The 24,896-nt window shown below is 39.0% G+C and overlaps 1 protein-coding gene across 1 annotated transcript; it reads left to right on the top strand.

The window, feature by feature from the left end:
* Nucleotides 1-12,158: 12,158 nt before the first annotated feature.
* On the top strand, nt 12,159-22,276 carry LOC116332199 (solute carrier family 23 member 1-like). The gene is made up of 12 exons (XM_031755056.2): nt 12,159-12,322; nt 13,202-13,336; nt 14,455-14,612; nt 15,216-15,375; nt 15,595-15,776; nt 16,268-16,388; nt 16,470-16,626; nt 16,718-16,971; nt 17,134-17,298; nt 17,381-17,489; nt 17,585-17,680; nt 19,922-22,276. The coding sequence occupies exons 1-12, from the start codon at nt 12,275-12,277 to the stop codon at nt 20,152-20,154; spliced, it is 1,818 nt and encodes a 605-aa protein (XP_031610916.2). The 5' UTR covers nt 12,159-12,274; the 3' UTR covers nt 20,155-22,276.
* Nucleotides 22,277-24,896: the final 2,620 nt, after the last annotated feature.

The following is a 24,896-nucleotide window of genomic DNA, read 5'->3' as shown; positions in this document are numbered from 1 at the left end:
TCATTCACATGTGGTTCTGTATATGTGATTTTTGTGGCTTTGCCGCTTTTGCTCCAGGCCCGATTAATATTTCAGTAAGCCACGAAGATATACTGTAGGAGCATACAGGGGATTTCAGAGGAGAAGCCAGAGTGCTCTGCTGGTCTCTCAGAGCACGAGTCAGATCGTCTCGTCTGCAGCAACACCACCTCTTTCATCATCTCCATTTACATGAATGAACAAAAGGCAAAGTGGCTCATGATGAACACAATGCAGTGGGCCGCATGAAAGCCTCGACCGCGCTTTGATCTTTGGTGGGGACAAGCTTTGTGTTTGGCTCAAACCTACTGTGTGACTTTGATGATAGTCCAAGAACAATAGGGGAGTCTGTGTACAGTCACTTTTGGTCAAATACACGTGCTTTTGTTAATATTCTATGGTCAATGCACCATTGTTGTCTGATATTTTGTTGTGAAGGACTATCTTCTTATTAGTATATAGGCACAGTCTGATGTACTAAAGACCAAAAGTTCTCACTAATTAGCACCCATCCATTTTTAACATTTATCACAGCACAACTGACAATAAATAGTTTCTCTTTGTTCCGAAAGGAATATATCTAGTCTGCTGCTGTATGAGGCCCCGAAGCATTTTAGAGGACTCTGGAAATTGTGTGTTTTGTTTTGTTTATTCACCAATTACAGCATTGTATGTGTGTGTGGGTGGGGATTATTAAGATTGACTGTTGTACTGACAGAAGATGGCGCTAAAAATGTTTTTAAAACTTTAAGCACTTATTTCTTAAATCCAGCTTCACAGACAGTTTTGCATCTATGTCAGTTTCTGAGAGCAGGGCTCAGTGGTGTAAATTAGCCTTTATACATGTAGCGTTTAATGTCACCTTTCATGCCTCTCTCAGGGTGAACTGTAAAACCTTTGGTAATGCCTGATGCAAAAAATATGCCATATCCATCAGCAAGAACTGGATTTGTGGTAGGTTCTGATTCCAAATCCCAGGTAAGCCCCCAAATTATGTTAGAGCACCTAAATCAATTTTTTAAAAGAACTGTTAGCATTTTAAATGCCAGTTAAGTTTTTTCACAGTCTCACAATACTAAACCTCTCTCCTAAATTCTTGCTTATCCAAAGACACTCTCAAAACAAACTACTAAAACCAAGAATGAAAATCAACCAAACTGGTGAAACAAAAACTAAAAACAGGGTGTTTGTAACTCTAAGCTTAATCAATTAATCATGAAAGAAAACTGTATTCTTCTATATTTTATGGGGGTTGGTGAAAGACGGAGAGCCCCTCCACCTCCTTTGACTTTATATGTGGCATAGCTCAAATGCCATTTCTTCAGCTATAATATTGTTTTTGCTAATTATCCTCATCACAGTTTAGCTTTCAGAACAGGATCCACACTCTGATGAGAAAAAAAAGGTTTATTTAAGTCTGAACCACTTGTGGCTCCTGGTGTTTCTGTTGCTAGATACTCAGCAAACAAGACCAAGCAGACCATTGGGTAAAGACAATAGAAAAGAATAAGCTGTAAAGAATGGAAGTGAAGCTCCAAATGACCCATGGAGGTGTCATTACAGAACAGCTTGGTTGTTTATGCACTCATCAGGCTGTGCCATATCTCCCTTTATCCAAATCTGTAATGCTATTAGCACCTTCATTGTGGCTGTTCATTGTGGGTGCTTTCTCAATAAAGCGCTCAATGGGGTCCAAAAGGCTTTTGCAAGGATAAAATGGCCTATAAAGAGGATTTAGCTCTGAATAATTGTTTAATACAGGATCTGAATTATGCTAATTAGCTGCCATGCAGGTGAAGGCTTAATTTTATAATATGATATAATAATACTTTACTGGATGTACATCACATATTGTTCAGCTTCAGCAACATTTTCATAACAGAATTCAGCTCCTTAATTGAATATCACAGAGATAACCTGAGGTGAACGACAGAGAATAAATGGGGCTGAATGCACCACTGAACCCAAAGGCACTCTTTCAGTGTTTGTCTGACTGTGAGATGCAGACTTGTAGAACTGGGTACTGTAACTGAGCTCTTCTGACACCACCCATGAGACATTTTTTAATAATGCAGATGGTTTTAGGATTTTTTTATTTTATTTTAGTAAAGGCGAAGATTCTAATGAAGTCTTGAAGGAGAAAAGAATACCAGGTGCCACTTAAAAGAGAATAAATATGAATAAAGTGAATGTGGGATTTTCAGGGTTTTCAAGAATAAAGGTCACTGAGCCTTTACACTACATGGTGAGGTCACTGTGTGTTTGCATTATAGCACTGTTGTACATCCATTTTATCATTTTGACTGCATAATCCAGTGAAAACTCATTCATCCAAAATGCTTGTGCTTTTCCTGCTGAATAACATTAAAAGTACTTATCATGGTAGTACAGGACCTGCTCATTTTAATGTGGTTACATAGCTGTTTGCCAAAATGTGCTAATGAAGTTAGTTATTGAGGAGACAGCATCATCACTACACTCAGCTAAGAGAGCAAAATATCTCAAACTGTCCAAGGAAGGCTTGAGCAGACTGTCAAGTTGGTTGCAAGAGCTAATGAAAGGTTTTATGTGGACCCTGCTGCTGACAGCATGGCACTCAAGGCTGGCAGTAAAATAAAAAGAACTCTATTGAGAACTTATGGTGCTGCAATTGTAGCAGGAAAAAGGCCAATAAACTAACCAAATCAAGCCAAGATCCAAGACCAGGAGGAAGATTAGTGACAACTTGACAGGGACTAAGGCTGCATACCTTATACTGTATATACTATGAACTCAAACAAGACAGGCAAGGATGGGGGAGAGAACAAAGGGGGGAAGTAAAAACATAAAAGACAAGAGTGATGACCTTCAAAAAAGGTACCTTGAATAGAACAAAACAATTATATATAGTTTTTCATGCAAAGTCCAGTTCAACTGATGAGTATAATATTCAATCTAGTCAGTTTATGCTGAAAGAAAAGGATGGCATAAAAGAGTTTGATCTCTCTCTAGTTTTAATTACTGTGCAACAATGTTGAATATTTTTCCTTGATTCTTGCGTAATTTTTATTTTAAATCATCTAGTGTTGTCTCTAATAGAGACATGTATTTGGCGAGAGTGTTGAAAAGTAAACAATCCCAGTATATGTCTTTGTTCGCTAAAGTTTTCATCATGTCAATGCTGATTAAGCATTCAGATGACTGCTATATTTCCTGAGGTCTTTCAGCTGATCGATTAAACTTTTAAATAACAAACAACAGTAGTAACAACCCCTCTGCAACTTCCCCAGAAACTGCTTCTGTGAAATTTGTCAAAAACACTTTAGCATCACTCTGCTCAGACAGATTATGTCCACTATTACTCACCATATATATTTTTTACCCCCAAAACATAACAAAAGATGACTGCTACACATCTCAACAGATTTACCAACCTTTTGGACTGGACCTCTGCAGTGAATTAACATTTAATGTGGTCCTGCTGCATATGTTCTCCTCTCCTGGGTTTAATCAAATCAATAGCTGTGATGAAGAGACACAGACAAATGTTCCATCAAAACAGTGATTAAAGCGTAAGTCCAAGCCGACGCTGAGGCAGTGTAGCATAGATGCACGTGTTTGTATTTGCTCCTACAGACATTTTATCAGACCACATTTTCTTCCTAAGAGACATTTAAAAGCGCACTCAAGCTTTTCCATTATTTCCCCCTCGTTTTCTCTCGTCGCTGCTTTTTGTTGCGAGCCTGCTGTAGTTTCTGCCTTTGTTGTCTCATAATACCACGTCAATATGCCACATGAAAGAGCTCACAAGAGGGACGACAGCTTCTTCACAGTCTAAGTCCAATTGTTCTTCATTTAAAAAAAAAAATAAAAGCAATTTATTGGGAATGGTGTTAGCTTGGCAATACATGAAAAAATCACATTTTATAGCATCACTACAATCCCTGCACAGGAATGCTTGTGTCTTTTTGACTTTGAGAGGCTTTTTAAAATAAAAACATAAAATAGAAACTAGCTTTTCCATGTCATTGATTTTTGTCCCTACTAACTGCAGCTGAGGAAAGGCAGATAAGACACAGCATACTGGAGAACTACAATTTACACAATGGTTACACAGTGGTTTTGTTTTGTTTGGGACACAGTGTCCAGACTGGGGAGTATTATATTGCATTTTGCATGGTTATGACTGTAACGCGGATTAAGCACCTGAGAACTGCTTACAAAATACCTACAGGGAAGGCTTTATCTCCTTAAGCTCACTGCAGAGGTTGTAAAACATGTCAATAACTAAGTTATGTAATCCTTTTCTGTGCAGCAAAGCTGTAACTTTTGAGTATAAAAACATGTTAGGAAAGAGCAGTTCACTGCTTTAAAATCTCGACTGAAGTGATATTAAAATTGGCTGATCCTCCCCTAAAGCATCTTTACTGCCGTGACCTTCAACCCTTTACTTGAATTGACACTAATGTTTTGCATTCTTCACAGGAGTGACAACATTGAGTGGTCTGAGTCAGGACAGAGACAGCGGTGAGCGAGAAATTGGATTATTTTATCTAAATTCTGCCTCAGGTTCAAAGGTTTAAAGCTTGTCAATAAGTGTAAAGCTTCAGTGTGTTATACTGGCCTCAGACAGAGCCTAGGGGTAACTTCTTGATTGCATTCACGGTGAGGCCTTTTGGTTTGAAAGGTAACCTTTGTGCTAGATTCAAATAGGAGATTGCATTACACCAATTGCATCACACCAGTGTGCGGGACAATAAAACAATAAATAATACGTACTATCTGTTTATTTTATCTATGTGTGCAAATCAAAACAAAATCATCTTGCGATCATTATTTGCCAACTCTGACCTATTAACACTGAACACATTTTATCTGGAGATCTGCTGCACTTGTTCTGCTTATTTGATGTGGGAGCAAACAGCACATAATGTTTGTTGTGTAAGCTGATCACTAAATATTCAAAGCACACATGTGATACTGCCAGTTTGTTATCCTGTTTAGTTGCTCTTACAAAAACACCCAACTGTGGAAAACAGAGTCATCAGAGATCGTCTTTGCTTTAATTATTCGTGGCACAGATTCAACAAGGTGCTGGAAACATTCCTCAGAGATTTTGGTCCATGTTGACATGACAGCATCGCACAGTTTATGTAGATTTGTCGGCTGTTGTCGGATGATGAAAACATCCCGTTCCACTGCATCCCAGTGATGCTCTATTGGATCGAGATCTGGTGACTTTGGGTCATTTGAATATACAGCGAACTGATTGTCATGTTCAAGAAAGCAGTTTGAGATTATCTGAGCCTCATAAAATGGTGTGTTATCCTGCTAGAACCAACCATCAAAAGATTGGCACGCTGTGATCATAAAGGGATGGGCATGGTCAGCAATAATACTCAAGTAGGCTGTGGATTTTAAACGATGCTCAGTTGGTACTAAGGAGCCCAAAGTGTGCCAAGAAAATATTTCCCCACACCATTTCACCAGCAGGAATCTGAACCACTGATACACTGATACAAGGCAGGATGGATCCATGCTTTCAAGGTGTTTACACCAAATTCTGACCCTGCCATCCAAATGTCACAGCAGAAACTGAGCCTCATCAGAACAGGCAACATTTTTCCAACCTTCTGGTGTCCCGTTTTGGTGAGCCTGTGCCAACTGTAGCCTCAGTCCCTTTCTTAGCTGACAGGAGTAGTACCCGGCATGGTCTTCTGCTGATGTGTTGTAATGAGTGATTATTTGAGTTACTGTTGCCTTCTTATCAGCTCAAAGCAATCTGGTTATTTTCCTGTAACTTCTGGCGTCGAAGAGGCATTTTCACGCAGAGAACTGCCACTTACTGGGTATTTTCTATATTTTACGGATCATTCTCTGTGCTGGAAATCCCTGTAGATTCTCAGTAGTTTCTAAAATCCTCCAACCAGCCCATCAAAGTCAACCATGCCACGTACAAAGTCACATAAATCGCCTTTGGTCCCCATTACAATGCTCAGTTTAAACTTCAGTGTGTCCCTTTGACCACGTCTACATGTCCAAATGCATTGAGTTTATTGGATAGGTTAACCATAGACAAGGAGGATAGGTAAAGAGGGTTTCTCTCTTTTTCATCTTTTCAGTCCTTGAATAAGGAAAACTTCTCATGAAAGTGCATCAGTTGCTGAGAAAGAGCCTTTCAGAAGGTAATATGAAAATAAGCTGGCTTGTGACTGTACATTTACACCAATAATTCTGTGTTATGCATGCGTTTTATTGTTATTTATGCTATTTAATAAACAAAAACTGTAAATATGCTTGTGTATATAAAACCCCAATTATCAAAACTGATGCAGGAAAAACAACATACATGGATAAAACTGCACAAAAAAGGAAAAGAAAATGAGACACACATAATAAAAATTTTTTTAAGGTAAACATTAATATATACGGTTGTATTTTTCACTACAAGGTCTATGTTTAAACTGTTTTTTTAAAATCATTAAGTCCGCCTCATAGCAAGGGCACTCACGCTGGTAGTTTGGTAATTTGTTGTATTTTTCCTTTTCTTTCCCTAAACTCACTTTTGAACAGAGTGATCCTGTCACTTGTTTACTTTGAAAAGGTCTGAGATTTCAAGATGTACGAGAAGAGAAAGGCAGCCATTAATCTGATTATCTGATTTTATTCAGGTAGAAACGCAGCATGTTTGACGTATAACTCGCACGTCCTCGGTCAGTGTCTACCGGCCCGTCTGAGGAAGACATGAATGACTCACTGCTCACTATCACAGCTGCAAAGATGCATGAAATGATAGCAGGGGATTAAAACAATAAAGTGAACTTTATGATAGCTGTCATCTGCTGTGGCCGTCTTCCCTACTCACTATAAACGTGGATATTGAAAAATCATTTTCATCTGTTTCACATGTTTACTTTTACTAGTTGTTTAGATGTTGTCCAAAAGTATTTTTGGCAAGTTATGAAATAAAAAAAAAATAAAGATACAATGAAGATGAGCCTGATTATATACAAAGCAGCCGTGGTGACATACATTGCTGCAGAGGGTTTCAAAGAGAATGCACATTCTTTATGTGTTCCCTCGGGCTCATTGAGAGTCTGTAGTTGCTGCATCAATAAATATGACATGAAGCATTTGTTGTGTGTGCCCTGAAGTCCGCTAGCTGCATTTCCTTTGTTGTTTCTAAGCCATGTGTTTACATTTCTGCATCCAGCCTTTTCCTTCCAGAACATGCCAACATGAGTCTGAGAGCAGATTTGCATGCATGAATGTGAACACGAGTCTCACATGTCACTGCTAACCGATGACTGAATGTAATGTAGATGCATCACTGCAGCTGTCATTTTTTAAACAGGGAAACGTCATTCAGCACAGGATGATGTGTATCTGGTCATCATGTTGTTGCAAGTGTTTTGTTGCAACTACAGTAGGAGAAATAATTTACTCTTTACCGAAACACCCTAAATCCTTGGTATTTGAAGCTTCAACTCACTCCACAGATTTCCTAGGATGGAGGTCTGGAGATAGGCTAAGCCACTCCAAGACTCTAATGTGCTTCTTCTTTAGTCACTTCTTTGTTGCCTTTGTTACATGCTTTGGGTCACTGTGATGCTGGAAGACTAGTCCACAACCTGTCTTCAGTGTTCTGGCTGAGCGAAGGAGGTTCTCATGCAAGATTTTATGTCACATGGCTTCTCAGTGCGGTGAAGGCGTCCTGTACCCACAGGAAAAAAACAGCCTGTCATGGTCCTGAGTCTGACGACTCAGTGTTTTGTGTTTCCTTATAATATTCTGTGTTCTTGTTTATTCTGGTTATGTCTTTCATTAAGATTTGCCATTTGTTAGGTTTCTGTTCTGTGCCTGCCCTGGTCCCACTTCTCTGTGTTCCCTCTGTCTGTCCATGATGTCATAGTGTCTGCTCGGGAGTCTGTTAGGTTCAGTGTCTAGTCTGGATCTCTGTGTCTGTCGTGTATTTCCTGTTTTACTTTGAAGGTCCATGTCTTATGTGAATGTGTCTAGTTTTGCTTCCCTAGTCTCGTTAGCCCTGATTTCTCTCAGCTGTGTTTCCCTCCTGTCTCCTATTCCCTGATTACTCCACTGTGTATTTAAGCCCTGTGTTTCCTCTTGCTTGTTGCTGGTCCGTCTGTGTTTTCTCCCTGAGTCTCTCTGTGTTCCTCTGTGCTTCATGTACCTCTGCTCTCCGTCTCCTTGTGTTCAGGTTTGTTGTTTAATTTTTAGTTTTTCCCAGTTTAGGTTATTTCTCAGTTCTGTTCTCGCCACCCACGCAGCTGCGACACAGCCAAAGGAATAATGTTTCCACCTCCGTGCTTTACTGTGGAGAGATGTTCTTTAGGTCATTCTCAGTATTTCTCTTCTTCCAAGCTCAGCGGGTCAAGTCGATACTAAAGAGCTCGATTTTGGTTTCATCTGAACGCACCATTGGCTCCCAAGCCTTCTCTGAATCATTCATAAAACAGGTGTACATTTGTGTCTTCTTGAGCACGAAGACCGGCAATATGTCAGTTCATTACAATGTAGTTAGTTAACAATGGTTTACTTGGTGACTCTGATCCAAACTGCCTTCAGCTCATTAACAGGTTTTGGGCTGATCTTCCATCTTTCTCATGATCATCCTCAACCCCATGAAGCAAGATCTTCAGACCAAGGCAAGTGACCAACTGGAGAGGTTGGAATGGAAGAAACTGATTCTGTGTACGGAGATTAGGAGTATCTGTAATTGATTGGATGACTGATTTTAATGGGTACACAACCAATGTGTGGCAGCCAGAGTTCCAGCAAATTCTGCAAATCAATGTATAACTTTTTCTGTAAGGTGTTTTTTTTCTCTGGATTTTTGGTTTATATTCTGTCTGCATCCATTAAAATGAAAGCACCATAAAAATTAGAGACTGTTCATTTCTTCACAAGCGAACAAACTTAAAAATTCAGCGGGGGATTAAATTTCCCCCACTGTAAATACTTGCAACAAAACACATTACAGAAAATACTTCAGTGTTTTAATGATAAAAGTGCTCATATTTTACTTGCTCTATCCACACAAATTGACTGAAATGCCTTTCTAATCTCAGAATATAAAAAATTAATCTGCCTGGTAATGATACAAAATGATAAAGAGGCACTGCATATGAAAATGTTGCAGGGTGTTAATAATTTGCTGTATCGCAGCCAGTGACGTTAAAGCATGGTGTTCTGCAAAGAGTAATTTAGAATATAAATGACTTTCTAAGTGCCGTTGTGCTCGCGGAGCTCACATTGCGAGCACAGACACAGATATTAGAATTATCTCAAAGTGCAAAGAGCTTGCTTGTGGCGCTGCTAACTAAATATCTACACCCAGTAAAATGATTTCTCTTGACTTTGAGGTGGACCTGGTTTTATTATGCTGTAGTTCTGTTTCTGCGAGTGTAATTGCTTCAGCTCAGTCAGAATAGGTGAGACAACTGTGTGCACTCGCCATGGATTACACTGACTTTAGCTTTGGAAAGTAGGTGAGTCTGGGTTGCTATGATCTCATATCAAACACCTGAATGTTGCTGCTGTAGACAAAAGACAAAGCACAGCACTGCAATTGACCCTCTTTCTGTGCTTGATAAGATCATTTCTGTTACCTAACTAGACACTGGAGTGTGTTTTCATCTGATGACAGTGACATATATTGCCGAAATATATTGCCATACCTGGCTCAGCACATTAATCAACCCTCACATTCTCCTCAGTGCTTTGTGGAAAAAGAAAGAGTGCTTGCTGGCGTGAATCGTTTTATCTAACAATTTTGTCCCATCGGTAACCTGTAATAGTCTGTAATAGAAGTCTCACATGGAAACTATAAGCTATCAAATAGAATCTGTCAGTTTTATCTATGAGTTCAACATGAAATCAGCAAATCAAAGAAGAAAGAAAACTATTTTTTCAACACCAGACCCACTGAGACACTAAAGCCGCACAGTCCTCCCCCAAATATCCTGTCTATGACATATTCATTTTTTTAAGTTTCCCGTGAGTTTTCTTCATCATGAGTTTATTCGGACAATCATTCACCTTGGTGTACTCTGATCCCAGCATTAAACCTTCAGAGAGGTGAAGGTTTAATGTAATGTTTCCCAGTTAATGTTAACTGGGAAACATTACATCGAGTGCTGGTATTTGGGTCGATGCTACTTTGATATCGCATAACTGAACATTACTGTCAAACAAACACACCCACTTACAGCAATGATAAGGCCCCACCCTAAAACCTGCAAACGATTGCTGCCACCCACAAGTGGTTTTATTGTTGTGATTGGTGAGTTCATGCACCCACTCATATTCACATTTGCCAGATTTATTTTATACTCGTACTCACTGCTGAACCTCCCATTTAAATTTATATTTATTTCCTCATGTTCTCTTGTAGATTTCCTTGTGTATGACTTCAGAATATCCTTTACTTTAATTCATACTTTGCCTCTTAAAAGTTTCATGCGTCATGTGCTTTGGGATTTTTGGACCCTGCCTCTTACCTTTTCCCTTGTATATTTTGCTTAAGGCATGAGACCCCAAGCCTAGACTCAGTGTTTTCAATCTTTTTATCTGCCTCTGGTGTCATGTATCATCTGTGAACCATCACACCATCTCTCCACCAAGTTCCAGGATTTTTAGTTTATTAGTTTTCAGGCATTCTTGCTGACATACAGCAAGAATACAGCAGGACATACAGCTCTGCATGGCCACATTTCTCTCATATCTCTTTCTCCTTGCTGGGAAGTATATGCCCAATCATGCACCATCTATAATCATACAACATTTTATCACTAAGTATTGCTTGATATATAAACTATAAACTATAAATTGCTATCTGTCAACTTATCAAAGCTTTTACTGGACTTTACTGTTATTTAGAGTAAGTTAGGTGCCTGGAAGTCAACCTTTTAAATTTTTATGCTTTTTGCATTAAATCATCATATTTGAACACGAGCCATGAATGCAATTAAAGACAATCTATGTCTTTAATTGTGGCTCAAGAGTTGGGAGTTCGCCTTGTAATCGGAAGGTTGCCGGTTCGAGCCCCGGCTTGGACAGTCTCGGTCATTGTGTCCTTGGGCAAGACACTTCACCCGTTGCCTACTGGTGGTGGTCAGAGGGCCCGGTGGCGCCAGTGTCCGGCAGCCTCGCCTCTGTCAGTGCGCCCCAGGGTGGCTGTGGCTACAATGTAGCTTGCCATCACCAGTGTGTGAATGGGTGGATGACTGGATATGTAAAGCGCTTTGGGGTCCTTAGGGACTATTAAAGCGCTATATAAATACAGGCCATTTACCATTTAAATAAAATCCATCCACTTATTTTCTTCCATTTATCCAATTCAGTGTCACAACATCCTCACCTTGTCATAGGGCAAGAGTTAAGGGACATCCTGGACAAGTCGCAGGACTAACTCAGAGAGACAGACAATTAACCAATTAACATGACATGCTTGGTATGTAAGCCAGAGGGCCAGGTGTAAAACCATGCAGACAATGGGAGACCATGCAAATTCCACAATCGCCCAGTGGATTTGACCCGAGGACCTTTTAGCAGTGAGGAGATGGAAAACGAAAACACTTGCACTGCAGCATATTCTATCCCACGGTAAAGCATGGTGGAGGGAGTATAATAGTGTGTCTGTTTTCCTACATCGAGCTGGGATAGGTTGTAATCATTGATAGAGCAAGAAATTCTGAATTCCTTGAAGATGAATGTGGTGCATAAAGAAAAACAGTGATCTTAAGCACCTCAACTTCTACCACAGATAGAATAAGAAGAATGAGGCTCAATGAATCAGTGTTTTATTCTTTTGGAAAAGTCAAATAAAATTAGACGATTGGGCAAAAATTCCCATTAGCTGATGTCCAGGAGCAAAAACGGGTGGGTCACACCAGACCTTGAAAGCAAACGTCTGCATAATTTTTAACTCACAGAAACTGGATAATATATGACCAAATGCAATAGTCAGTGTCATTTATTAACCTTGTTATCCTAACTTACTTTTAGTGCTAGGAAGTCCACATGGTTAAAAAGTAATTAACACAATTGGTTGGAGCTGAACTTAGTCCTGGGATGACCATAACAGTGCTAGCTATAAATGTGATACTCTGAAAGGCAGACACTGCCAGTAAGACACCTTTACAACTTCCTGTCCACCTTTGGCTCCTCAACATGTAACAACTGCTTGTTAGTACATTGTTGTACATATAGTTCGGTTCATCTCTTGTTAGAAAATCTACTTCATTTTGAAATTTCAATGGCTTCTGGGATGGACAGCAGTGGATTCGACAATCTTGCGTTTGATGTGAGTACAATAACATATTTTTGTAAAAGATACCATTGCTTGCATCTTTGAGCATTCTTTCTAAATAAGGTCAACATCAATAGGCACCTGGAAACGTTCAGATTGCCTTTAACTGCACATTGTGTTAAACAATAAGAGCTGCACTTAACTCTGTTCTAAGTGATCCAGTGGGAGTAAAGGGTGAGAAAGTTTTGAAAGTTTTGCAACCTACTAGAGCTTGCTGCAGTTTAGAGCACACACAATACACAAAATGGTATTTTCTTTCAAACATATGACTCCAATAAAGAAATAAAATGTTTTATAATGTCTGTGTCTGCATTCCATGGCATCTACTCTCTGCCTGAGCGTGCACATAAAACCTCAAATTATTCAATGATTCAGTGTTAAATAATGAATATTTACAGGTCATAAAAAGCAGCTGAAGGCTAGTACAGTGCATAAAAACGAGAATTCACACATTTTAGCATCTGTCAAAAAACTTTGTTTGAAAACTAAAAATAATTTAATTTTTTCGTCTGTTTAGCATCCTAATCAAAAAATGATCACGTGATTTACTGTTTTATTGATTTTTTTTTTAATAAAAGTGTAAATTTCAAAATTCATGGATAACTATAATTATATTTTACAATCAAAACTATTATTTCAGTTATTGAGCTTGCACGTGCTGGTGGATTAACCGTTACAGAAACAACAATAATAATAATAAATTTCTTAAAGTACTGTAAATTTTACTGAGGACAGTAAAATTTTTCTTCCCTGTTTTTATATAAACTGGAAGTGAACTCGTCCTGAGATAATGATTTTTCATTTCCTTTTATTCCGGCATACTGATTTTTTTGTATTGATTTTTTAATAGATTTTTTTTCTATGATATTACAGATGGATGAGCAAGTTGATGATCACCTCAAAGGAAAGGCGTGTAAAACGTCTGAAACAGATGGAGACAGAAATAAACCCACCTATTGTGTGACTGATGTTCCACCTTGGTACCTGTGCATTTTCTTGGCCATTCAGGTGTGTTTTAATCTTTGATGTGATTAGTGTATTGTTCTCTTTTTAATCCATTTATCTGTCATGTATAATCAGGTCCAAAAGTTTTGGAACAATGACAAAGCCCCCTATTTTCAGAGGGTCAAAAGTAATTGGACAGCCACTTAGCAAGCAGTGTTGAATTTAGATTTGGTAGAATTTCTATCTCAAATGAGATCCAAAGACATATTTCTGCAAATAAAAAATTCTATCATTGGGCTGAAAATTCAAAATAAACCAGAGAAAGCAAAGACGTTAGGAGTGGTCACAACGATCTTAAAAGGAATCAATGCACAGGTCAACTCAGCAACATCAAAATTCCTGAAAGATCACAGGTGACAACTAAAGTGCATGATACCAGACTTTTTTCCATGGTTAAGAAAAAGAACTTCAAAACATCTAACCAAGTAAAAAACACTCTCAAGGAGGTAGGTTTACCTCTGTGAGAATTCTTCATGAATGTAAATGCAACAAGGTGCAGACAGATTAGACTTAAACATCTAACAGAGACTGAACAGTTCTGGAAAACGTATGAAGAACGAGAGGAACAGCTCATATCACGTCATCTGTGAAGTATGGTGGAACTGCTGTTAAGGCCGCCATGTGTGGCTGCTAGTGGTCACTAGGGTTTATTGATGATGTGACTGCTCATAGAAACAGGAGGATGCACTGTAAAGTGTACAGGGCTGTACTCTCTGTTCAGATTCAACCAAATGCTACCAAACTGGCAAAGTGTCTCGGGGGGGGACATTTTTGCTTTTGATGATGTCCATGGGTTCTAGACTTCAGGCAGTCAGTAACTGCAAATGATTTTCAAGTATTAAACACAATCCTTGTATTTCTTATTACATTAGGTTGTCCATTTACTTTTGAAAGTGTAGTGGTGGACAGAGATCCAACTGTAAACATCACAACAGTAGCTAAGGAGTCTAAAAGCAACCCCTTTTTATTTGTGTACAAATGCAGAAAATGACCCCATACTGTAAGCGATATAGACATGGATGCCTTATAGGCCTTCTGCTCTCTCTGTTTCACTAATGTTGGTAACAGAGTAATCAGTGCCATCATTTTGTCGTCATCATCACTGTTTGTCTCTTCTACAGCATTACCTGACAGCATTTGGTGGGATAATCTCCATCCCTCTCATCCTCTCAGAGGGCCTATGTCTGCAGCATGACAGCCTGACCCAGAGTCAGCTCATTAACAACATTTTCTTCGTCTCTGGCCTGTGCACGATTCTGCAGGTCATCTTCGGTGTCAGGTAATAGTGCTGCTGCTGGGTTATTGCACTGCTTTGTATCCTTTAGGGATGGCCTGATATTGACTTAATAGTTAATACAAACTCTGTCTGCACAAGATGTTGCTGGCGTGGATGAGCAAGACCATGTTCAAAAATTCAGTAAAATTCTAATACTTACATAGATACTTTGTTTCTTTTACTAAAGCCCAATCACATTTTTATGACAGGAAGTTAAGTTTGAAAGGTAGCTGAAATAGAAAGATTATTAAAAAACAACAAAAAGAAAAAAAACAGGCATCAACTGGTACTTGTAGCAAATGGCATTAATGTTAGCTTGCTATTATGCTAAATATTATTAATATTGTCTTTCTGAACATGCAACCATGTCAGTACTATAGGGCACAAAGATATGGGCTGTTAGCAAGACTTACAATGACTTTTTGTGCACTGCATTGCATAATTTAGGCTAAAAAAACAAACAAGCTTACTAAATAGAAAATTGAGTCTGCTAGCTTGTGCTTAACGGCCTACTGTCTTCTTTTGTTAGTGTACCATGTGCTAATTATGGGTCTAACTAATTGTCTGTTTATCTGAAAGTTATTACTGTTTATGTCACACTTCTAGGCTTCCCATCCTACAGGGAGGTACATTTGCCTTGGTGACCCCCGCCATGGCCTTGTTGTCCATGCCTGACTGGGAATGCCCAGCTTGGACCAAGAATGCCAGCCTGGTCAATACCTCCTCACCTGTCTTCATAGAAGTATGGCAGACCCGCATGAGAACAGTGAGCCAAAGCAAATTCTGCGCATCCAAAGCTTCACTTAGCACACTAACAAAAACATAACAGCACTTCTGCAGAGCTCATGATTTATTCAGTGAACACATGTGGTTTGCACTCCAGGAAGTAACAAGTTGTACTCATTGTTTATTGTCTATCACTCACCCAAAGAAAGCACGGTGACATTCATGCTGATGTTCTTGGACACTATGTTCCTATCCACAGCTGCAGGGCTCTATTATGGTGGCCTCTATCCTCCAGGTCTTGGTTGGTTTCTCTGGCCTCATCGGCTTCCTCATGCGCTTCATTGGCCCCTTAACCATTGCTCCAACCGTGTCACTCATAGGCCTGTCGCTCTACGACTCAGCTGGAGTGAAGGCAGGCAGCCACTGGGGCATTTCTGCTATGTATGTAACCATTCTGAAGCATCAATATGGGGTTGAAGATTTTCATCCCAGGAGGTCACAGTCTAGACTTACATCAGGATGTAAATTCTGCCTTGTCGTGGTTTAGTATACAGCCAAGAGCTAGTGATTTAAGCATACTGGTGTCTACAGCGGTATCACCAGTATGTCTCCAATGACACTCAATAAATATGAAGCAATAATTTTGAGTAAAATGCACTGAAATAGTTTTAAAAAAATCAAAGATTTATTAATCAAATACAAAAATCTTTAAGGAAAATGTGTTTGGTATCAAACAATCAAGTAATTTCATTCGACTATATTCCATAAAATGTAACAACTTGTACTTAGGTAACAAAATGACATGGGAATTTTACATGCAATTAAATTAGTTAAAGTCAGCAGTTTGTGGTGATGTTTTTTGAGTTGTTGAGTTTTTGAGTTGTTTTTTGTTTGCACATCATCACCTTTTGCTTATTCTTTTCTATGTACAGGACCACAGTGCTGATCATCCTCTTCTCTCAATACCTCCGCCGCATACCAATCCCTGTTCCTGCATACGACAAGATCAAGAAACTGCGCGTCTCAAAGTTCTTTCTCTTTCAGATAATGCCAGTATGTTCTCTTAAAATTCAACTTCATATTTGATGTGGCAAAAACATACTGGCTTTAATACTAACGTTAGATGTTGATTAGATTCTCCTGGGCATTGCAGTCTCATGGTTAGTCTGCTACCTCCTCACCATCTATGATGTCCTGCCATCTGATCCAGATGAATACGGCTACCTGGCCCGCACAGATGTGAAGGGAAATGTCGTGAGTGAGGCTTCTTGGTTCACATTTACTTATCCTGGTGAGTTCACAGGGAATTAAAACAATGCAGAAAGATGTATTCAGCATTGACAAGCCTAACTGTTGACCTACCTGTTGACCTACCTATTCAGGTAAATGGGGTTTGCCAACTGTTAGCCTGGCAGGTGTGGTTGGCATTATTGCTGGAATAATATGCTCCATGGCAGAGTCTGTGGGTGACTACCATGCATGTGCCAGGCTGTCAGGAGCACCGCCTCCCCCAAAGCACGCCATCAATCGGGGCATCGGTGTCGAGGGAGTCGGGTCTCTGTTGGCAGGGGCGTTTGGCACGGGCAATGGCACTACTTCGTTTAGCGAGAATGTGGCAGCCCTCGGCATCACCAGAGTAAGATACTGTGAATACTAATTGCATAAAATGTTCCACTCTGGAGCTTTATTATCATTCAACACAATGATCAAGACTGCAAACCTAATTTATGAGTGAGGCTGTGGGTCCTGATTACCTGGGCAAAACATATGAACTGCATGATGTTTCATTTGGCAACAGGTGGGCAGTCGAACAGTGATTCTTCTGAGTGGATTTGTCATGATTTTGATGGGGATCCTGGGAAAAATTGGAGCAATCTTCACAACCATCCCTACACCTGTGATTGGAGGGATGTTCATGATCATGTTTGGAGTCATAGGAGCTGCAGGAATTTCTAATCTGCAGGTAAACAACCGTGCTAAATCCTTTTTAAATCATTTACATTTTTGCTACTGTCTGTGTTTTGCTGACACATCTTACATGGCAGTCCACAGATATGAATTCTTCTCGGAATATCTTTATATTTGGTTTCTCCATGTTTTCTGCACTCGTTATTCCAAATTGGATCATGAAGAATCCAACTTTTCTTGACACAGGTAAAATCACCATTGAAAATATCACTATAAATAGTTTTGAATGTTAAGTAAAAAGCAAATCATCCAAAATCTTTTGTGATACTTTTTTCTCTCAGGTGTCAAGGAGGTGGATCAAGTGTTGCAAATATTGTTGACCACTCATATGTTTGTAGGAGGGTTCCTTGGCTTCTTCCTAGATAACACAATTCCTGGTAAGCTGTAATGGACGGCTTCTCTTGAATCATACAGACTTTTCACAACATATGGCACAGATGTATTTAAGATACATATTTATACCAGCATATCATTGAAGTATACTAGTTGTATGGCCCTGGTTTTGCGCATGTTGACTCCTCAGCATGCGTATATGCTTGACTGTATAGGTAATGATATTAGTAATACCTCTACTTTTTCTACTGTGACCTGTGAAGAGATGGCACCAGGGGAATGAAAAAATAGTAGATTTTATCGCAGCTACCTTGGGCAGGTCTCATTTGTAAAAGAGAGTTATCTCAATGTGACTTCTTGGTAAATGCAGGTAATAAATACAATTTAAGCTGCAATCAGTGCGTCTCAGTGCATGCTCAGGGGTGCTGCTGTTGAGTCATGCTACAGCTCAGGAGTGCTTTAGATGAGGAGTTTCATGTGGTTATGTGGACGTTTTAAGCCTGGGATGCTAATTGGTCGTTGCTTAAATTGGCTACTGAACCCACACGCCCACCCACCGCGCCCACTAGGTGGTGATGGAGAATAACCACTAATTATAAGACACACTGCTGTATATCATGCATGGAACCACAATAAAAGTTTCATGTATGTGGGATGATGATTATCACCTACTGTTCCTGTTGCCATAAGTGTGACCTCCAGAGTCTCCAGACTCTGACTCTTATCAAGCATGTGAAGTCTGGGGTTGACTGGACAATGTATACTTGAGATATACAGCAATTTCCTGTTTCATGGCCATGATGAAAACTCAGTTTTTAAATTATGTACCACTAACTGCTTAACCCTATAATGCCATTTGTATCATATTTGTTACATGAGTTTCTGAGACCTCTATGTCATACTTGCCATAATTTCAAAATGTTATGGACAAAACTGTTTTTTGCCTAAAATTAACATTGTTGTTAACAAAAAGTTGCCAAAAACACCCAATGTATCAAATGCGATACAAAAAATATATTATAAATATATCATAAAAATATATCATAAACAACATGATAGAGAAAAAAAAATTGTGGATTTTATTATAAGGGTTATTAAACATCTCAGTTCCAAAAAAATCTGAATTTTCTGGCTATTTTCTGATGGGTTGGGTCTTACAGGGTTAAGGCTTTTTTGATCAAATTTTTAATGGCTTTGGTTAATCGTTAATAGAACAGGCACCTCAAAGTGTAATACGTGGCATTTCTTTGTTGCCACAAGGGGGCACTATGACTACCATTAAATATTCCCATAAAGATTTCTTCACTTTTATGGAAATATCAGAAAGAAGTCTGGGTCAGATTGAATAATCTGTAAGTGAATGACAGCAAATTAAAATTCCATGGCAAGTGTTCGAAATTCACCACAGTGCCACAGATACCGCCTTCAACAAAGACTCAAAAACCTTCTAATATAGCATTTCCCAGCTCTGCAGTTTAGACAAACCAAATATGAAACTGATCTAATTAGGAGGAGTTTGAAAAAGTACGACTAAATAATGCAAAAAATGGCACCAAAATCACCAAAACCAATTAAAAATGACAGACTTCTTGTGGGGTGTAAATTCAAAATGGTGGAATTATTAATTATTAATTATTATTACTAATAAATATAGCTAACCAAGAAATGCAAAAGACTGCAGTCCCTTTAAAAGGGAGTCAATCCTCATAGTCACTCATGTTAAATGGCCAACCTCCTACATTGGAGTGTGGCTCCCTGGTGTTCTCCCAGCCTGAGGAGGTCACAAATAATCCAGTGCTGGTCTCAAGCCTGGATAAACGGGGAGGTTGTATCAAGAAGGGCATCCAACATAAAATCTGTGCCAACTCAAACATGCAGATCAATGTGTTGTGGCTTTGGGAAATAATGGAGAAGTCAAACGTATCTTTTTCAAACACACTATATGCAGTATGTCACCCCGGCTTAAAGTCATACACATCTAGGCACATAGCCACGTTTCAGAGACAGTTAGCTGACATATCAACAGCTCTTCGTTGTCCAGCTTTAAAAACAACAACAACATGGCAATGCCAGTCATGTCATAGTTGAGGCTTAAAAGCGCTCGTATACAAAACAGTGTGCGACATCTACCTACTGTATGGCTAATCATAACACACAGAAATCTCACATGGAGAAATTGCAGTTTGATTTAAGTTAAAGTGACTCAGCTTGTTTTACACTGTATGTGTGTACATATAGAGAAAGGTGTGGCATATTCAACTAACAGCCTTCTTTATACCATTCAGGGACTAAACGTGAACGTGGCCTCTTAGCCTGGGAAAACGTGTATCTTCAAGACTCTAGCAGCAGTTTGGAAACTGATGAGGTGTATGATCTTCCATTTGGCATAACTTCTCACCTCCAATCTAAATCCTGGGCTCGTTACATCCCTTTCTGCCCACACAAGGGTCACAGATCTCAGTCGGAGGACAACCATGTGTCACAGAGTCCGGGGAGTGAGTACAGCACAAGGATCTGAACGAGCTGAAGTTTGAGTCTTAGTTTGAGTCAAACTGCTTGTTTCTTACCAAGAAGTGTCACAGAAAGCACTCTGGTGTTTAGACCGTTCATCATTGACTGATGGATATCTTTTAAATTGAACCATGTACTGGTTAGCTGTGAATATCAGCTATATATGCATTTAAGGCAACTCTCTCTCTTTGCTTGATCTTGATTGCAAATAGAGATCTGTCCATCTTAAAAAAAACAAAAACAAGAACAAGACAGTGGGATTATCTCTGTCAAACCTGCAGTCGCTTTATTTTTGAAGTGCAAAGTAGATTTTGACAGTTTGAGCCTGTCTGCACCGAAAAGGAATAAAAATATCTAAGACTCGGATTCTGTCAACACCAATTAAAGGAGGACTTCAGAGCGATCAGAGTGTTACTGTGTGCCACCATTACTCCCAGATCTTCCAATAACTTGCTGCTGGTCACACAAACACAAACAGAAAACTGGAATTATGTGCTTTTCTTTCTTCTCTTTCAAAGGAAATTAAATTTAGCCCTTGGATAAATTTATTATCACACAGCACCATCTCCCCATTGATTCAGGCAGCTGCTTAAAAACCCACAGCAGCAGCCCCCTGAGCTGTTATTGTGTTTCCTTTAGCGAAAACAAACACAGATAACACATCTTCTCAATCTCCCTGCCTTCCATGCTGTCATATCTTTCTCCCTCTGTATTCATTTCCTTTGTCTAAGCAACTTTGACAGACAGGTGGGATATGGTGCAATGCTCCGATCTGTGGAGCCATCAGTGTTCCCCGGGGCCTATTTTGACCACAAGTCATTGGTTGGTTGCACACCCTAATGTTATTTCAGGATGGTGTGCTAGAACGAGGCACTGAGCGTAATTTGCACTTTAGAAATCTCACATTTTCTTTGATTGGATGTTCCTCGGTGGGAACATATTGCAGAATATTAAATTTTGCACAGTGTTCTGGAAAGTGGAGTTCCTCCTCAGTAAGTCACAGTTTTGTGCCAAAGCATGGCAGGGATCTGCATAACAGTGGCATAAAATAATGATAACTTAGCAATTCCCACTCACTGACGGGACTTCAACCCTGAGGAATCGCCTTTATTTTCTTTTTCAATCATCAGCGTCCTGTGACATGCCCTCATAGCCGTGAACTGCTTTATGAGATCTATTGTGAGCTCATGAAAGATCAGATCTCAAATGACAAGTTTATATTTTCTGACACAACTATCACTGCAAATGGAGTTTTAGTGGAGCAGCGTGAGGCACAAAGAGAATCCATGAGAAATAGAAAATGACTGTGCATTCATCGCCGGTAGATAGAACCACACTGCGGGCAAATGCTTGACACGATGCTGATTCATTCATTCAAACGTGGTAAATAATAAGCATCCAGTGAAGGTATGTGAAGTATATGTAAGCTGACCTCATTTATGGGCTGTAATTCCATGGTAACTGCTATTTTTCTGTTTATAAGATTCAAGCCCAACATAATTATACATAATTATGTGTGTAAATGAAACATAATTATCCCCTGAAGGTCATCATCAGAGAGTATTAAGTGCTCTGAAATGTCAAGAAAATAAGAGCAAGGACATTCATAAAATGTTTTGTTTCCATAACTGTTTTGTATTTATTTGTTTCATTTAAACTATTTTAACATTTTTACATGTTTATGCGCACATTGGGAACACTTTTACTCACTAAGAGGAAACACTCTCACCTGACAAAGTGTGATTTATTCCTATAATAAAGATCAGGTTAAGCCTTCGACTTGTTGTACGCTTTGGGAAACAGCTTGCTCATTTCCTGAGCTGGGTGTCGAGCATATCTTGTGCATCAGCTCTCAGAAATACTGATTGTGTTCACACTGAAGAACGGTGACGAAGGAACCTCGTCTAAGGTCGAGTGAAGCAAATCTGTTTGTGGCATGTAGTCTTTTATTTCATACAGAAACTACATTTTCTATGTGTTGTTGTAGCAAAAGCTAACAGGGTTACTTGTAAGACAGCCAGTTATACTGCTGTGTACTGCCAGGATTTTGCCTGGAATAATGGGACTATAAATTTGATGGGTTTCCTCGTGCTCACTGGTGGAAGAAATTATGATACTGGTTTACCTTCAAATAAACTCTGACAGCTTTTAAATAATATATTTTTAAACAACAAAGTTTTATGTTCTTCCTTTCACAGACACATTGATCATATTAATCTTTATAAACAAGTCTCAGAATTGCAACCCCAATGCCACAAAACAAATAGTGTAAAATGTAAATAAAAAAAACAAAACAAAAGCAGAATGTGATTGTTTTCAGATCACACACAAACACATTTTAGTCATAGTAGAACATAGAAAACGTAATATGTTTTAATTGTGTAAATGTAATTTTGATGGCAGCAACACATCGCTCAAAAGTTGAGTCACGGCCATGTTTACCTGTGTAGCACCCTCTCCTCTTTTAACAACAGTCTATAAACATGTGGGAACGGAGGAGACGAGCTGCTGGAGAGGACTGTTGTCCTATTTATATCTGATAGAGGATTCTAGCTGCTCGACAGTCCTGGGTCTTATTTGTCATATTTTTTGTTTGTCGATGTGCATTCAGCTGGTGACAGGTAGAATAGAATAGAATAGAATAGAATAGAATAGAATACCTTTTATTGTCACTATATACATGTATAATGAGATTCAGAGCAGCTCCTACTCAGTGCAGACATGCGGAAAAAGAAAAGGGGGGATGAGGTGCATAGTTCTGAGGCATTATATACATATAAACAGTCTCAATTAAAAAATATCAAATATACAAATATTGGAAAAAATAAAAAATACAAATAAATAGTGTTATTTGTTTACAGTGTGGGTTTACAGTACACAGTTTAGCATTGTCTTGCTGAAATATGCAGAGCCTTCCCTGAAAAGGACTTCATCTAGATCAGAGGTGGGGAACTGCAGGTGCAGGTGTCCTGCAGGTTTTAGACGTGTCCTTGATCCAACACAGATTATTTAAAAGGCTAAATTCTCTCTTCAACATGTCATGAAGTTCTCCAGAGGCCTGGTAATGAACTCATCATTTGATTCATGTGTGTTGACCAAAGGTGATATCTAAAGCCTGCAGGACACTGGCCCTTGAGGCCTGCACTTCTCCATCCCTGATCTAGATGGAAGCATGTGTTGTCCTAAAGCTTGTTTATACCATTCCAGATGTGCAGGCTCCCAGTTCCATGGGCACTAATCTACCCAGATACCATCAGAGATGCAGGCTTTTAAACTGAGTGCTGATAATAAGTTGAATGGTCCCTCTCCTCTTTAGTCCATATTTTACAAAATAAATTAAAAACTTTGATTTTTTTCGACCACAGAACATTCCTCCACTTTGTCTCAGTCCATTTTAAATCATCTTTGAGCCGGTGAAGAGAGCAGCATTTCTGGATCATGTTCACATATAGTATGGCTTCTTCTTCACACGATGCAGCTTTAACCTGCGATTGTGCATGCCATGGTGAACTGCGTTTCAAGACAGTGATTTCTGGAAGTGTTTCTGAGCCCGTGCTTTGATTTCAATGACAGAATCGTTTCTGTTTTTGATTCAAATTTTCACAACTTTATAATTAGTAACATTATTGTGAAATTATTTCCAGACTTTGTAGACAGTTTTCTGCAGACTGGTGAACCTCTGCCCATTTTTACTTCTGAGAAACTTTTTATTCCCAATCATGTTACTGACCTGTTACGAGTTAACCGAGTTACAAAATGTTCCCGAAGAAGATTCTTTTTAGTACCACTTACTTACGCATCCAAACCTTTAAAAAAAAAAAGAGCTAACATAGTAAAATGTCTTAGTTTAAACATGTGACATATTTCCTATGTTTGTTTGTTTTTTAAATTTGGGTTTTACGTTATTTTGAAACAGAAATGAAGCGGAAATATTGCAAGATTATACAATTAAAATCCACACTGATTTTTCTGTTGATTTGGCGTCCTTAATAATTCCTAGAGACTGAGTTCCAGTCTTTGGCCAGAAGACTTCTATTAGTGCCTGCTTACAAAACAAAATACATGTAAATGAATAAGCATACAGCACCAGGAAGTGTATGGTGATTTGTAACAAGCAGACTGTTGAATGGTGAGAAATACCCTGAAATATTCATTATGCTGCAGAAACTTTATACTCATTATGATTTCTGTTTCCTTTACTCTTTCATCGGGTCTTCGTGAGCTGCTCATTTCACTCTCCCTCTCAAACCTCTTTTTGATATAGATAGTGGATCCATACAATCCCAGTTAGCCCCTCTAAAAGGTTCATGTTTATTTAGTGTCTGCTTTTAAACACAAATGGCTGAAGTATATAAACTGCTTTTTTTTGTGGTACATAAGCGCTTTACATACACCTTTATCTCTGACTGAATGTCAGCATCGCACTTATAAGGACGCTTTTCGTTCTGACAGTATATTTTCTGAACTGATTGAGACTGCAGCGTTTTCTTACTGTTGCATGGTGTGTTACCTTAATTTGAACACGAGAGGGTGCTTCAGGCTAAACTTTGGCATTGATTATTAAGTCTCGTAGTTAATTGTTCGATGACACTATTTACAAATACGTCTCATACATCCTAATTTCGAAACCAGAACTTCCTTCCTTATATTGTAAAAACTTTGTTCGGAGTTTATCTGGGTGCTGAAAATAACAATAGTCAAACATTTTCATAGTTGTACAAACCTACTTCGCATTTATCATTTAACACT

Source organism: Oreochromis aureus, linkage group 15 (genome assembly GCF_013358895.1).
Source record: "Oreochromis aureus strain Israel breed Guangdong linkage group 15, ZZ_aureus, whole genome shotgun sequence".
NCBI classification, from domain to species: Eukaryota; Metazoa; Chordata; class Actinopteri; order Cichliformes; family Cichlidae; genus Oreochromis; species Oreochromis aureus.
The sequence above is the reverse complement of the archived record's forward strand: the minus strand, read 5'-3'. Positions and strand labels throughout refer to the sequence as shown.

Excerpts from the sequence above, each read along its gene's own strand:
- LOC116332199 (XM_031755056.2), top strand. The coding sequence starts at position 12,275 with ATGGCTTCTGGGATGGACAGCAGTGGATTCGACAATCTTGCGTTTGAT. Across the intron at positions 12,323-13,201 it reads TCGACAATCTTGCGTTTGAT|ATGGATGAGCAAGTTGATGA; the intron begins GTGAGTACAATA and ends ATGATATTACAG. Across the intron at positions 14,613-15,215 it reads CAGGTCATCTTCGGTGTCAG|GCTTCCCATCCTACAGGGAG; the intron begins GTAATAGTGCTG and ends TCACACTTCTAG.